This window comes from Podarcis liolepis, assembly GCF_965112155.1.
Source record: "Podarcis liolepis genome assembly, chromosome: 13".
Lineage (NCBI taxonomy): Eukaryota > Metazoa > Chordata > Lepidosauria > Squamata > Lacertidae > Podarcis > Podarcis liolepis.
In genome coordinates this window covers 22,711,731-22,727,788 of record NC_139573.1, presented here as the reverse complement: position 1 = coordinate 22,727,788, position 16,058 = coordinate 22,711,731, and the positions used below count along the sequence as shown (strand labels likewise).

The window sequence follows — 16,058 nt, the reverse complement described above, 5'->3', positions numbered from 1 at the left end:
AACACAGCCCCGTACTTCAAAATTCATGCTTCTCTGAATTTCGCAATGCAACTCTCCAACCAAGCAATGTGTACAAAAATGCAACTACTCTGGCAAAGTGTGCACAGAATGCATAGTTTGGGGGGAGGGAACATACAAAAATGCATTAGATATGGGGAAGTTGTTTGTTTGTTTTTTACAACATTGGGTATGAGGGAAGAAGAAGTTAGAATCTATTTGTCACAACAACCCTCACCCGAGAGATTACCAGAAGGTCTTTTGTAAATTCCTCCATAGCCAGAGACGGGGGGGCGGGGGGCGGGTAAGGTTCCTGGAACAGTAAGAGTAACACGTGTTACAAGATAAGGGAATGGTGAGAGTTGTGTGTAACGGGTGTATAATCTTGCTTATACATGCATTTTGCTATAGGACTGATATAGATGTTGTTTGTCACAATCTATATAAAGGAGCCCCCACCTATATTTGGGACTCAGTCTTTGAGAAATATCTCTCTGAAGCCACTGCACAGCTTAATAAACAAGACCTTTCTCAAAGAACTCATGTCTGTCTTCATTGACTAGGAGAAACTTGCAACAGGTATATTGGGCCAAATTGCATACAAACATGTATTTTAAGAATCTAGTTACAGGTAGGTAGCCATGCTGGTCTGCTGTAGTCAAAACAAAATAAAAAAATTCCTTCCAGTAGCACCGTAGAGACCAACTAAGTTTGTTATTGGTATGAGCTTTTGTGTGCATGCTTCAGGTATCTGAAGAAGTGTGCATGCACACGAAAACTCATCCCAATAACAAACTTGTTGTTGTTGTTTAGTCGTTTCTGACTCTTCGTGACCCTATGGACCAGAGCACGCCAGGCACTCCTGTCTTCCACTGCCTCCCGCAGTTTGGTCAAACTCATGCTGGTAGCTTCGAGAACACTGTCCAACCATCTTGTCCTCTGTCGTCCCCTTCTCCTTGTGCCCTCCATCTTTCCCAACATCAGGGTCTTTTCCAGGGAGTCTTCCCTTCTCATGAGGTGGCCAAAGTATTGGAGCCTCAGGTTCACGATCTGTCCTTCCAGTGAGCACTCAGGGCTGATTTCCTTAAGAATGGAGAGGTTTGATCTTCTTGCAGTCCATGGGACTCTCAAGAGTCTCCTCCAACACCGTAATTCAAAAGCATCAATTCTTCGGCGATCAGCCTTCTTTATGGTCCAGCTCTCACTTCCATATATCACTAGCGGGAAAACCATAGCTTTAACTATACAGACCTTTTTTGGCAAGGTGGCGTCTCTGCTTTTTAAGATGCTGTCTAACAAACTTAGTTGATCTCTCAGGTGCTACTGGAAGGAATTTTTTTATGTATTTTAAGAGAAAATCTTACAAAAATGCTGGTGAATTTTCCTGAGGACATTTTTTTTTAATGCAAGCTGATGTAAAAATGTGGAGAACTGAACTTAATACTGGAAAGGTGAGAAACTGACAGAAACCTAAATGTACAGATTTGCCCATCCCTGGAGGAAACTGAAGGTAAGTTCAATAAATTCCTTGAATTGCCTTCATTAAGGTGAGTGCAAGAAAGATGGTGGCAGGTTTCCGAAAAACTGTCTCAACCAGAAGTTCCCAGGCTTGACTTCTAAAAAAAAAAAAAAAAATGAGTCACACCAGTGAGTGACACATCATGTTGTCACAATTTTTTTAAAAAATAAAATACATATATCGCCTATGGAGGGGTTTTTTTCAAAAAAAATACTCTTATTATCTTGACTCTACAGTAAGGCTTCTTACAACTGACTAAGAGGTAATACCGTAAAAGGTAGGTCAGTGAGAATGAGGAGATTACAGGCATGCCAGTTTAATCTCTGTGCTGGTATGTTTTATCAGCTGAACTGTACTTGCCATCAGCCTTGACAATTTCAGTATTAAATTTCCATTAAACTATTCTTAAAGCACATTTAAGACATATGGCTTCCGTCAAAGAATTCTGGGACCTATCATTTACTCCTCACAGAGCAACAATTCCCAGCTCCCATGATCCTTTGCAGGAGCCCTATGCTTTAAAAGTACAGTGTGGGCGTGACCTATGTGCCCCATCTTTTCCATTTCTTTTGCCTGCAATTCCCTTGCAGTTGAGCCATACAGTGCTGTCATAGGGGTCCCCCCAAAAGTGGGACTCTTTTAATAGAGGTTGGTTGGTTGTTGTTGTTGTTGTTTTTCATTTCCATTATCACTATTTTTTTAAAAAAGAACTGTCTGTACCAAGTCTCTTTGCTAATCCCCTCCAGATATTTCCAACTTTTAGCTATAAGCATTTGTGCTGCAGCTAGTAGGTGTTTGACCAGAGTATTGTCACAACAGTCTTTATTCAGTCTGTCCCAGACACCCCACAGAAAAGACTTACAGTTTTGTAATTAAATTAATTTCAGAGAAATCAGGTCCCAAAATTTTGCCACTGGTGGGCAGGCCCACCATAACTGGTAGCATAGGTTTTTTTCCTGGATCTGCAGCACCAACATTGAGAAGAGAGATTCAGGATAAAACAGGAAATCTCAGTCGCGGTAAGGTGACCTTTAAATAGTGTTTTTATTTATATTTCCCTTGGCTATAATAAACCCAAGCAAAAGGATTTACAAAAATAAAATAAAAATTAATAAGTTTTTTTAATGGTTTCCTGTATATGAGCTTAGATAAAAGAGAGAAGAATTTACCACATATTATTCCATCTGGCTAAATCATGTTTGGTATGTAGAACAATCTCCCAGCTTGTTTCCAACCTGACAAAGTCCTCTCTGTCTAAGGCTATTAAAATATTTATATTACTGTAACACCTGGGCCCTTGCTATGTTCAAAGGCTGACAAGGACTTAACAGCTTCTTGTTTGATTGTATCTTTAGTCATACAGTAAAAGCCTCCCAAATCTCTTGGGCAGTTTTGGTTTTTTATGTTGTTATTATTATTTTAACAACAACAACAAAACCCTTAAGCCAAATATGGAATTTTCTACCTCTGGTGCTAAAATAATTTGACCAGCTCTGGGCACTATGCACATTGATGTGGGGCAGCCATTAACCCATGGATGTTTGCCTCTTAATTGAATGATAGTAAGTCAACAAGCACAATTCAGAGAACCTCAAGAAATAAAAACTGCAGAAAATCTGCTGATTTCTTCTTTTCATATGAAGACTTGGGAACCTCTGGCCTTCATTACCCCTAGTTTCAATGGAGAGTGTGTCAATCTATTTCAGCTACAGCAGGAACAAAACAATAAGGAATAATGTTTGCTTATAAAATATCCCAGTACATATTTCCCATATTAGTATTTATAGAAACTGTTCAATTTGGGGTTTTGTGGGGGTAAACAGTATTGAATCTAGCAGGTTAATACTAGATGCATTATATAACATGCATTATTACTCAGAATAGGCAAAGAATTTGATTCAGTTCACATTTAAAATCTACATTCTGTAGACACCATTCAACTCTCTAGTGATTATTTATTTAACCTACTTTTGGGGCTCTGTTTTTTTTTTTTTTTTACGTGTTTCCCTTCAGGGAAGGGAGGCATGGTGTATACACAGAGGCATTCCGCCTTAGTTTTTCTTCTTTTTCAAATCCCACCTTTGCAAAAACATCACTCTATGCAAGTTGAGTCACATCCTTCACAGACAGCTGTTTTAAACAATTTAAAAATCAAAAGATGGCATCGAACCTTTGTTGAAACCAGGAAGCTAATATGTTTATTTTGAGTGATTAAGACATAATGCTATCTCACAGAAAGAATGCATCGGGGAGCTTTGTGTAAAGGATTTTTCTCTTTAAAAGCAGGAGCAAATCGTCAAATACGGGACTCTTATTGAACGGACCCAGAAAGAACCAGGTAGGAACAGCAATGGATGCTTGTATATTTGAAGATGAGAGATGGGTAGAGTTCAGAGATGGTACCAAAGGCCAAAGTAAGAGTTGTTCCACAGTTGAGCTGACAATCTCCCCACATCATTTTCTTTTTCTAAATGCAGCTGCAGCATGGGTGGGAAGATGGAGCCCAGCCATTTCCCCCTACACCAGGTGCCCTGAGGAGAACAGTGAGGATAGTGAGATGTCTGGAAACCAAATCCTGTGAGGAATGGTTGAAAGTGCTTGGTATGTTTAGCCTGGAGAAGAGAAGATTCAGGGGAGCCATGGTGGTGGTCTTCAAATGTCCAAAGGGTTAACGTGCAGAAGTTGGGCCAGATTTGTTCTCTGCTGAGGAGGAGGACAAGCCTAGAACCAATGGGTGGAAATTACAACTTCTTAAGAGTAAGATCTGTTCTACAGTGGAGCAGACTTCCTTGGGAGGGATCGGGCTGTTCTTTGCTAGAGGTTCATACAGGGATGAGTGACAGTCTGTAGCTGCTTTATGCTTTGGAGTAGGGGGTTAGAATAAGGTTACCAGATTTTTTCCATCTTCAATGGATTTTGTATGGGGACTGAGTTGTAAATCCAGGGACTGTTCCTGGGAAACGGGGACATCTGGTAACCTTAGGTTAGACTACATGACTATTATGGTCCCTTCCAACACTAACATTCTGTGGTACCCCTTTGTAAATCACTCCTCCCTTCCTAAGCTGCTCTTAGCTGGAGAGGGACAAATGTATCTCTACTATATGGATTTATTAAATATACACAAGGGTATCCAATCCCACGTTTCCCAGGTAATGTCTGCTTAGGCCCTAGCACAGGAGTTGAGAGTCTTTGGCCCTCCAAATGCTGCTGAACTACAACTCCCATCAGTCAATGGCCAGGGATGGTGGAAGTTGTTATTCAGCAACATCTGGTTGGCCAAAGCTTCAGCACACCTGCCCTAGCAGGACTTTCAGAGGCATGGAAGGATAGTCTAAGAGGTTTCAACAGGGTTGTGCTTAACAGATGTGTGCACTATTTCCAGAATCAACTCCTACCACTTCAAAGCATGAGCCAAAAACCTATTTGTATAAAGGTGAAACAGCATCTTCAGATTGTATATTAAACACAGACTTGCTCCACAGCCAAGAAAGGGGTTGTAAATCAGTTCCATAGAGCTTTATTGCTCTTATGGTCAGAGGAGTGTTAAGATATGATCATGGGCTCTATTGCAGCTATGGGAGGAAAGTAATATCCTCTGCTTTAAGCAAAAGACTGGCAACTCTCTTACCTTGTACCTACCCTTGAAAAAGCAAAGCCTCTAGCTTTTGCCTTTGGGGATATTAACAGTTTTATAGTGAGTTGCTAGCTTTGTAATCTTTCAGTGTTCACGTTCCTCCACAGGTAAGCTCACTTTCAGAGGCAACCTGTTTATTTGAGCATTCATCCTGATATATTTGAACGAAGTTTGTAAGGAGGAGATTAGATGGCATCAGTTACTTATTGAGCATTCATTCTAAATTTGTTTCTGGGGAGGTTAGACGATGTTGCATCAAGCAGTTGTTATCCCACACTTCCCAGGGCCTTTTGTATCCTGTTACTTTCTTTATCACCAGAAAAAAAGTTATCCCATCGCATTCCTTACTGCAAAATGGCTCAGTTTTGGGAGGGAAGTGGCTCTTTGTACAAGGACTCCAAATCCACTTTAATTGTACAACCTAAATTTGCCAGCATAAGATTGAATGCCGCCCTGTAGGTTCCATGGGGTAGAAACATGCCGCCTTGCACTTTGTAAAAGTGTCGTGCATATTGTTAACACTAAATAAGTATTATCATAATCAACGATAACTGGAACAAAGTCATCAACATCATCATTATGCTGTGCATCTATTAAGGTCACCTGAGCTCTACCAACAAGTCTAGAAACACAACAGCTGGTGAAGATAGAAGATCCCAGATACAAGGGGAGATCAAGGATTTGCCATCCTGCTGATACCAAGAGGATTCGGGGGAAATACTTTTTTGCCATTAATATTACATTTTGCGGGACAGATAACAAAAGAATTGAGACTGAAGTAGAGGATTTGTTGCTTGGACTCGGAGCAGAACCACTCAGGGGACACTTCAAAGCTCTTCAGAAGCAGCGACCACAATGTCAATGGTGCCCTTCTCGTTAGCTGTGTGGCTGCTTCTACTGCCTGTGCTGCTACAAGGTGAGTGATGGTGTGGGGCAGGGGTGCCAGCTTGAAAATATTTGGGACCCAGGTAAGCCCCGCCCTGCATAATCAATCACAAGACTCAGTGCACAGACACCATTTGAATGGCAATGCCCATCAACTTGGGAAGCGAGGTGGCCCCCTCAAATATTTTATGGGGGGGCTGAAGGGACCCTGGTCCCTAGGAGTTGGCTTCTATGGTGTGGGGAGACAATGGAGGGAAGGTAATTGAGGATGAGAGAATCAGTCACTTCTCAGAGGAGTTAAAATGGGAGTAGGAGATGTACTAAGCCAAAAAAAGGAGATGCATGGTTTATAAGCGCAAATAAAGGAGTTACTCACACACTGGCCTTTCAAGTGGAACTCATATTCCTTTCCGCTAGGGAGACAAATGTATGTCAGCAGATAGTGGCCTTGTTCTCATGTAATGTTCAGCTATGGTTTATTAACTAGGGTTTGTTAGCAAACTGTGGTTTGATGTTGGCTTAACTAGTTTAGCATTACTAGTGAACCTGGATAGTGATTCTTGGTTGAAAAATGACAGGATTGCTTAACCAAAGCTGGTCCTCACTCCCCCACCCTCTTCTACTCTAAGGTGTGCTCATTTGCCTTACCTATGGCTCTTTCTCTTTAACAAGTTGGACTAGCAGGATTTGAAATCCAAGTCTCTGCTTTCATTAATGTTCTAGTTGTTCTGGCCCATCTTTCACTGTGTTACAGCTGACTTGATGTGTGTATGTGTGTGGAATATTTTTTTTGGCTCATAGTAGTACTTGGCAACAGACAATTAGCCTTCACTGGGCCCAAAGTTGGCACAAGACATGTAACCACCTGAGGCAAAGAACAAGATGGTGCCCCCTCCTTGTTCCACATAAAGAAACCAGCTGAACTGGCAGCCAATTTTTATTTCAACACTGGCCATAGGATCACATCCTTGCACTGCATCTGAGGAAGCAGATCAGATTTAGTCCTGTGGCACAGAGGGCTGGAAGGTGGGACCTCAGGTAAATGAGTTGAGGGCTATTGCTCCCTAATATGTACCACACGAGGCTGACATTTGATAACTGCATAATGATAAATGCAAAACACTTACTTACTTACTTACTTACTTACTTACTTATTTACTTACTTACTTACATAAAATACTTAACATGCTTCAGGATAGAGTCTTGGTGTTAGAAGCGTGCTCCAGAGCTAAAGTCCCAATGAGTCTCTGTTCAAATGAAGCCCTGTAATAAGCTCTACCAATTTGGCTCTACCAATGAGTATATTTTCATAAATATACTCATAACATATGTGTCACAGTACAGAGCTGTATTCTTTTTTAAAAAAAAACATTGGTAACAGATTGTAACCTGGGCCTCTTCCTCTTTCTCCTACATAGGCACCTGTTTTTCAGTATTTGTGCTTCAGTGTCTCTTATATTAAAAACTGAAATGCTTCCCCTTCATTTCTGTTTTCTACAGATGCTGCCAGCTCTGAAGCAGGTAGGAACCCCTGTATATTTTGTCTTTCCTACTCAGCAATTTCACAGGCTCATGGATGGGCTGAACCAAAGAGGAGTCTCATCAAAATGTAGGACTGCTACAAACCTAATGATCATGCAGACCTATTGTTAAACAATAGCCTCCAAGTGGATTTAGAAATATACTTAATAAATAAATAAATAAACTGAATATTGCTTCACTTGCTTCAATATATGGTGAGCAGCCTTGCTGCAGTTAGAGGCATTATGGCTCTAAATATGATTGACTGGAAACCATTATCAATAACTGGAAATGTTCTTTAAAAGGTTGCATACAAATATTTGTTTTTTGTTTCAGGCAAGGCTTTTTATGTTTGTTTCTAGGTTTGCTTCACTGCTGGTGTTATTGTGACCTATCTTTTAAAAACCTCTTTCCTTCTTCCACAGTTTGTGGAAAGCCAGCTCAACGAATTATGGGGGGTGAACCAGCTCCCTCTGATGGGTTGTCATGGCCCTGGCAAGTCAGCATTTTATATCGGGACCAACCTATTTGTGGAGGCGCCCTCATAGCCGAGAAGTGGGTCCTGTCAGCAGCTCACTGCTTCCCTAAGTAAGTTTCTGGTGTACTTGGCTGTGAAGGCATCATTCAGTTTCACCCTAGAGGCAGCTGCAAGGCCAAACTAATATTATATGCCTAACACAGAGGGCATCAATGTGACACCCACAGGCACCAGTGTCCTTATGGCATCCACAAAATGTCTCAGCAAATAACATCTCCTGTCTCTTATAGATGTGGCGGTCATTTTGTTTTGTACCTCACAGCCCAGAGCAGCCATTTTGTGACTAGCACCCAAGCACCTCCTCAACATTCCCAATGTGCCCATTGGCCCAGAATGACTTCCCATGGCTGGCCTAACAGCTACTCAGTGCCTTGGCCTTGCCAAAGCAGAGCCTGACAGAGCAATGAATAATAAAGTTAAAGGAAGCAGATAGGTGGCAGAAGGTATAGATTGGGGCTGGGGGATCTTTTTCAGCCTGGAGGCAGTTGGGGCCAGAGATGAATGTCAGTGGAGCAACAGCAGCAGCTTTCACCTTTGTACAGTAGGCTACATTCAAGCCATGTAGCTCTGAATGCATATTGCGTATTTTAAAACATGCAAATGAAGACAAACATGCACTGACAAGCATAGTTCTGTCTATGCCTGAGCAGTAAATTTTTCAAACTCCAGAGCCAAACTCAAACCACAAACTTTATAGGCTCAAGCTGAATGCCATTAAGGCAAAGGAACCCTGGACGGTTAAATCCAGTCAAATTTGACTATGGGGTGTGGTGCTCATCTCCACTTTTGTACTATTGTGTCATCTGATATCTGCTGACCACCTGATTTGGGAGGGCACTGAAATAACAAAACATGTCAGAAATTATGCCAGTAGCTCCCTCTTGGAGGTAAAGAGAACAAGGTGACTTGCCAATGGTCAGGGATGTAAACCAATGGCCCTGCAGATATTGTTGGGCTCCTACTCCCATCAGCCCCATCCCATGGGGTCAGTGGCCAGAGATGTTGTGAGTTTAAGTCCATCATCTGGAGGACCAAAGGTTCCCCATCCCTGCCCTATAGCCTGGTTGCAAGAAATGGCAAGGACTTATGCTTATGCGCAATTTTAAAAAACCCAGAGAGAAAGCAAAAATGAATGGGTGCTAATGACTTGTCCGGAGACATGGAGGGGTCAACCTGGGGTCTTCTGCTTGGAAAGAGCTATGACCTTTTTTCCACTGGGTTGCTATGGCCCTAGTCTCCCCTTTAAACTAGACATGTTGACATGAGTTTGAATTACAAGGTCTAAGGGCACTCACCTCTTGGCGACCAGTTTGGCAAAGATCTTGATGCATTTTGCTCTTGTTTTTTTCACTTACAGCATCAAGAGCCAAACTACCCATTCTGATGTGGTGCTGGGTGCCTATCAGCTCCTGAACACTTCAAGTAACACAGTAACATCTGATATCCAACAGATTATCCTCCATCCCACCTATGACAGTGATAGCTCCAGAGGGGATATTGCTTTAGTAGAGCTGAAGTCCCCTGTGAGTTTCACCAAGTACATTCTTCCCATCTGCTTGCCAGAGACCTCTGCACAGTTCTCAATGGAAGAAAGCTGCTATGTGACTGGATGGGGAGATATTCAACCTGGAGGTGAGGAGCTGGAGAGGTGCTTTTTGAGGTTCTCTTTCAAGCTCTGTTTACTTTCATGCCAGCAATGTACACTGCACTTTTATAGGGCAAGCTGCCTCAGGTGGAAGATGCTGGATGATGCGTCTGAAATGCTGGAGGATGGAGGCGGGTATAATTTGCAGCCAGGAGTAACCAAGGAGGTGCCTTCCAGAAGTTGTCCACTGTAATTCCCATCATCCCTGACCATTGACAATAATGTATTGGGCTGATGGGAGTTATATTCCACAACATCTGGAAAGCATCACAACCTCCAATCAGCCCAGTGCTGAGGCCTAATGGATCTTAGATGGTAAAGTATTGCAGAGACAAGGGGCCACTGTAAAAAGATCCTACCCCTAAGGGTTATAAATACCTGCAAACCATGAATAGTTAGGGCCTCAGGCTGGGTATGAGGAGAGAAACATCAAAAGCTGGACAACAAGACCATGGATTACTTTGAAGACAAAGAGTTTTTGCTGGACATGAGAGTGAACAGGAAGGCAGTAAAGGGAACTAATCCAAGAATGCAACTCACACCGACCACCACTATGTTATCTGGTGCAGCCATTACATACCCGACAAGTGTCCTGGGAAAAACCAGTACTTCCTGTTTTGTCCTGTGAGAGCACATTTTGGGTTCCATAATCTTGCACGATTTCGTGCCATGATCTCTCCTGGACAGAAGTGCTTTTTCAGGTCTGTAATATCATGCAGTGCCCCAAAACATGCATTTTGGGGTATCAGGCTATTGTGTGACAGCACAGCCCTGAAAAAAGCATGTATTTTGGGCTCCGTGATCTCACGCAGGTCACGTGACTCGCACAGGAGCACAGCTGGGAAGACACGTATCCCGGTTTTAGGACTCGATATGTTGGAGGGTATGTCACTGCAGCAGTGGGATGGTATCTACAGGCCTGAATTTGAGCCAGGCCAGGCCAGAGCTCAACTTCCGGTCTGCCTTGTAATGGTAGAAAAATGGCCTTCAGAGCCATGCATTAGAAAGAATGTCTGTGAGACAGAATGTCTGTGAGACAGAGTGTCTTTTGATAGTGTAATCGTGTTACTTTGTTGCAGCAAACACACACATACAGAGAGAGAGAGAGAGAGAGAGAGAGAGAGAGAGAGAGAGAGAGAGAGAGAGAGCGCCCCAAGTGCAGCACTTTGAAAACTAGCAAATATATTTATGGCATAAGCTTTTGAGGAATTGTCCACAGAAGCTTATGCCATAATAAATGTGTTAGTGATTCAGGGGCTTCAAGACTCATTGCTGTTTTTATTAACCACAAAGTAACTACAGATGAATAGGACATATGAGGAGGCAAGGTTTGAAATCCAAGCATGCAACTTCGCAGCACACCTTCTCCCCTTGGAAAATGGATGGAGCCAAGGGTAGGGGATGGTGGAAGTTGTAGTTGAACAACTTCCAGAGGGTCACAGGTTCCTTGTTCTCCAAGTTAGAGTTTCACAACAGTCTGGAAGCTAACAGTGCTACCACTTTTCTCACCAGTAGATGGTGAAAGTGAACCCTCTTATACAATTCTATAAGCAGAGCAGAAGGAAAAGGCAATCAGCTGGCCACTTAATCATACCTTATTATTGTGCCTGGTTTTTTATCAGGAATTGATGTTAAAATGCAGATTTCTTTCTCTGTATGCTGTAAAGTTTCGCACATGTCTGGGCAGTGCTTTGCGATATCTCAGAAACCAGTGGTCAGAGGAGAAGGACGCAGTCACTATTTGCTTTTGCCTTCCTCCGTCTATATTAAATGGACAATGTAAAATAGGCAGCTATTAGAGTATACATTGGGGTAAGAGATATAATTGGGATGGGTGGCTATCCACCTGATCACATCCCTAATGATACATTTGCTTCCTCTTACAGTGGAATTGCCACCCCCACTAACCCTCCAGGAAGTGAAAGTGCCACTCATAGACCGAGAAAAATGCAATTCTCTCTTCAACGCTACCCAACATGAACCACAACTCCATAATCCGGTCGGCCCTGGTATGATCTGTGCTGGCTACCAAGAAGGGGGCAAAGATTCCTGCCAGGTGGTGGGCAGGAGCACCCCAGAAATGGAGAGGACAGGCTCCAAAGGTCTAGCTCAGGTATGGAGAACCTGTGGCCCTCCAGACATTGTCATCCCCCAGATCATTGGCTCTGCTGGCTAGGGCTGATGGGAGTTGGAGTCCAACAACAGCTGGGAGGCCACAGATTTTTCCATCTTTTGTCTTGGCTTTATTCACAGAGCCAGCAGTTCAGAAACGTAGCCTTCTCAGAAGATGATTACAGTCCTACTTAAATAGACCTGACATGAAAATGCAGTATGTCAGCCTTGTATTTTAGCAGTGGGGTGTAGACATAGATGGCAAGGCATTACATGCAAGCTAGTGAGCAGGCTGGCAGAGGAGAGAGAGGGTGCTCCATCTCTAATCTGTGTCCACCATAGAAGCCAAGAGGTCTACTGGAGGAGGCAGTCTCCATGCTCCAGGTTTGCATTAAAATACAGTGGGCTGCTGCGATAAGGACTGAGCTGTGTGTCTATCCTCTCCTGGCCCACAGCAAGCATACATTTTTGCAGACCCACAGCAAGCTAACATACATTTTTGCAGGCCAGTAACATTGGAAGACTTCTTTACAGGGCTGCATTATATATTCATTAAACTGAAACTGAAAGTCTGGACCAGGGATAGAAGGATCTGTCAGTTTTGGCATTCAGCATTTTAGTGTGAATTTCTCCCAATAAACACAATTTCATATGCAGTTTTGACTAATATACATGTCTGTGCAGGCAATATTTTAACAATATATGCATCTTTGTTAACATTGTTTAGTTGGAGAACTGAATCACAAAATTCAGATATGTGCGAATTTCAACAGATAGCCGTGTTTCAGTTCCCATATTGTTTTGGGAAATTTAAATTTGGTCGTTTCAGCCTTGTGCATTGTTTCTCCTCCATACCTTAACCATTTCTTCACTATCTTAGTCTAGCTGGGAGATGGTTCCTGAACTATACATGAGGACAGGACCAGATCTGTAAAGGAAATAAGCATAATCTGTTTTGAAACCAGTCTCCAAAACCTGCTCTCAGGAGGCTTCCTGTAACTGTGGACTGACTCCTATATCTCTCTCCACAGGGTGACTCAGGAGGACCCTTGGCTTGCCCATGTGATGGACATTGGGTCCTGGCTGGGGTTGTGAGCTGGGGGATAGGCTGCGGCCGCCCTGGTCTCCCTGGTGTCTATTCTTCAACCCCTTTTTATGCCACTTGGATCTCCCAGCATATACCCAATATGACCTTTGTGATGTGTGGAAAGGGTGGGACTACAAGTGGGGAAAGTGAGGTGAATGGCAGAGAACAGAATTACCCTGTTGTGACACTCCTCCTAGTGTTTTTTACATTGACCCTTCTATGAGATGCTCCTCTCTCAGTCTTCAGCCCATCTGAAATTTGTTCAGAATTTGGGCATAGGTGCATTTAAATTGCTTTACTGATCAGTAGTGATTTAAGTCCTATATGCTCTGACAATTTATTGAACCAAGGGGTCTGGTTTGGGGACGCAACAGGAACACAGGCCACTCACTGCCTTATAGCAAGACAGATTGTCAGTTCATCTAGTTTAGGATTTTATATCCTGCCTGGAAGTAGCTCTCCAAGGTTCTGACAGGAGCCTTTCCCAGCCCTACTGGGAGATGGTGGGAATTGAACCCAGAAGTGGAGCAAGCCAATCAGGCGACTGGGGTGGCATGCATGCTCTGCGCCCAGAGGCAGGGCCAGCTGCCCGTGGGGGTGGGGTCAGCTGCCCACGGGGCAGGGCCAGCCAGGGCAGGACGCTCCGTGGGACCTCTGAGGAATCTGCCTGCCTTCTCCCACTCAGCCGCCCTACAGCTGAGGGGGAGGCGGCGGGTGGACCATTTGGGGCAGCATGGAGCCTGCAGGGGCCCAAGCCACTGCATCAGTCCCAGGAGAGACACGTGGCTTGGGCATGCTGCAGGCCCCACGGTGAGTGCCACCTGGCATTTTGTCACACACACACACAGTGTTGACACCCGGGCTGGCCCACTCCCACCACACATCCCTTCTTCCACCCCTGATTGAACCTAAGACCTTTTGGATGCGAAGCTCAATATTCTTTTAATCTGTTGTAAGAGTTAAACGATGTGGTAAGAAGCCGCAAAGAAATATGGCACCCAGAATAGTGGGGTTGTAATTTATCTCAGTTCAATGTTATAATGTTAATTCAGATAATTTTATACTTCTGCTTGTTTGTACTTGATCAAAGAATTGTTATATGGTATTTATAAATATTTGTGAATATTTTCTTTTGCTATTACTCTTTATATAAAGTTTCTGTATATTTTGCTTTGCTGAACATGTTGAAAGAAGTACCCAGAAATATCCAGGATTATTAAAATGAGCAATTGGACCAACTTTCGGGGGGGGGGTCACACACATACTTTTGAGGAAGTACCTTCTTTTGGCACTTTCTACATCATACTCTAGAGATCATTCAAAATATCTCATAGTCCACTGGTGGTCCACAGGCCACAGTTTGGGAATCCACTGTTTAGGAGAATGTGGAACATCACCTTAAGTAGTAAACTGACACTTTCAAGATGCTTCTCTAGAAAGAAGACTGATAAATTCATTGGGAATTGAACATTGAGTAGTTTTCTGGGCGCATCCACACCACCCGTTTGAGACACCCTTGTAACACTTTAACAGATATGGGTTCTTCCTCAAGTACCCAGAGAACTGTAGTTTATTAAGGGTGCTGACACCACACAACTACAATCCCCAGCTCCCTTACCAAGCTATGATTCCCAGGATTCTCCATTACTGTTAAAATGGCGGAAGAGTGCTTTAAATGTATAGAGTGGGTGTAATTGTTTCAAAATAAGGATATCCTTGGGATTTCTTCTCAGTGTTACTGTAAGCCTAGCTCCTCCGTGTTGAGGTTTTATTGTAAAAATTAAACATTAATGTAAATAAAAAGAAATATAAAGCATATTTGTATTTTACTATTTCCTATACATTGTATATTACACATCGAATCCATTCCTGTGTGATTGATCTCAGTTTGTGGCGTACTCTTTTATGTCAGGCTGGCAAGTGGGCATATTACCAGCCCTTGCAATAAAGTTGAGTATCAATTGTTGAGAGAGAAATACCAAGAGAAGGAAAGGAGAATGGGAAAGAAAGTGGCTGTTTTGCTTTGGGGTGGGGTATACTACCTTTTAATTTTCATATGCTTATAAATTATCTGCTTAATGGGGGAATCTCGGAAGTATGTGAAAATCCCTACTTTGTCTGCGGTTAGTCTATTTCACTGATAGGCTTGATGCCACCAAGTTCACAATTTGCACATACAATTCATACACTAAAGATGTACCTCTTTGCCCTGGCCTCTGATACCTAAATATATTTTCAGGACCCACCTTGTTCTTCTGATTGTTAATTGCTTTAACTGACTTTAATATTGTATCTCTGTATTGTTGTAAGCCATCATGGGACCTTTCCATGAAGGGTCCGATCAATCACTATATTTCTGCACCCTTGAGGAATCCTCTAATTATTGATTTGTTAAATTTTGATGCTGCCCTTTAATTGAGTTACTGATTTGGATACTCCCGTAGAAAAGCAGGGTTCAGTCATGCACTGAAGTGAACCGTAAGTGCAAAATTATCCTCCTTTCAATCTCTTTGCTCTACCAAACAGAGACCAGATTTATTTTTCTTCCTGTTTGCCATACTGAGTATACAGAACAAAAGTATCAATTAAGCTTTTGTCCGGGGTTGCTGAAGCTGATTATTTATTTATGCATATTTACTCACTCAAAAAACCTATGCAAATACAGCTAATAGTCAGCACCAAAGAAAGGCTATTACAGTAGTTGTTCTGCAGAGTGTAAGCTGTGTGCATGTGTATTCTTTCTTTTAGTTGAATAACAGTGCAATCCGACTTTGACTTACCTGGGAATAAGTACTCATGGCAGAGTAAGATGGCCAGTTCAGGTGGCAGATGCCGAGGGATGTGGGGTGACTAGAGCTCAGTGGATGCTGGTCCATTAGGCCAAATGGGCCACTGCCCTACCAACCTCAATCTGCCCTTAGCAAGCCCACATATCTTACTTCCAACCAGTCCATGGGGTGCCACTGGCTGTCAGCTTCCTCTTGCTCTTCTAGAACTCAGCAGGGAGCAGGGGACCATTTTAGAATTAGTTGGCTCTGTTAGTCATTAACTCAGGCTCTACAGATTGTTTGGGCTCCCTGCTCCTATCCCACTAGTCCCCAGCCCCCACTGCTGTGC

At 42.9% G+C, this 16,058-nt stretch overlaps 1 protein-coding gene across 1 annotated transcript; it reads left to right on the top strand.

Annotated features, from left to right (window-relative positions):
* Positions 1–3,826: 3,826 nt before the first annotated feature.
* On the top strand, positions 3,827–14,682 carry LOC310692315 (serine protease 33-like). The gene is made up of 7 exons (XM_083473046.1): positions 3,827–3,854; positions 5,752–6,069; positions 7,539–7,559; positions 7,985–8,147; positions 9,455–9,729; positions 11,629–11,798; positions 12,886–14,682. The coding sequence occupies exons 2-7, from the start codon at positions 6,009–6,011 to the stop codon at positions 13,162–13,164; spliced, it is 969 nt and encodes a 322-aa protein (XP_083329172.1). The 5' UTR covers positions 3,827–3,854; positions 5,752–6,008; the 3' UTR covers positions 13,165–14,682.
* The last annotated feature ends 1,376 nt before the right edge of the window (positions 14,683–16,058 follow it).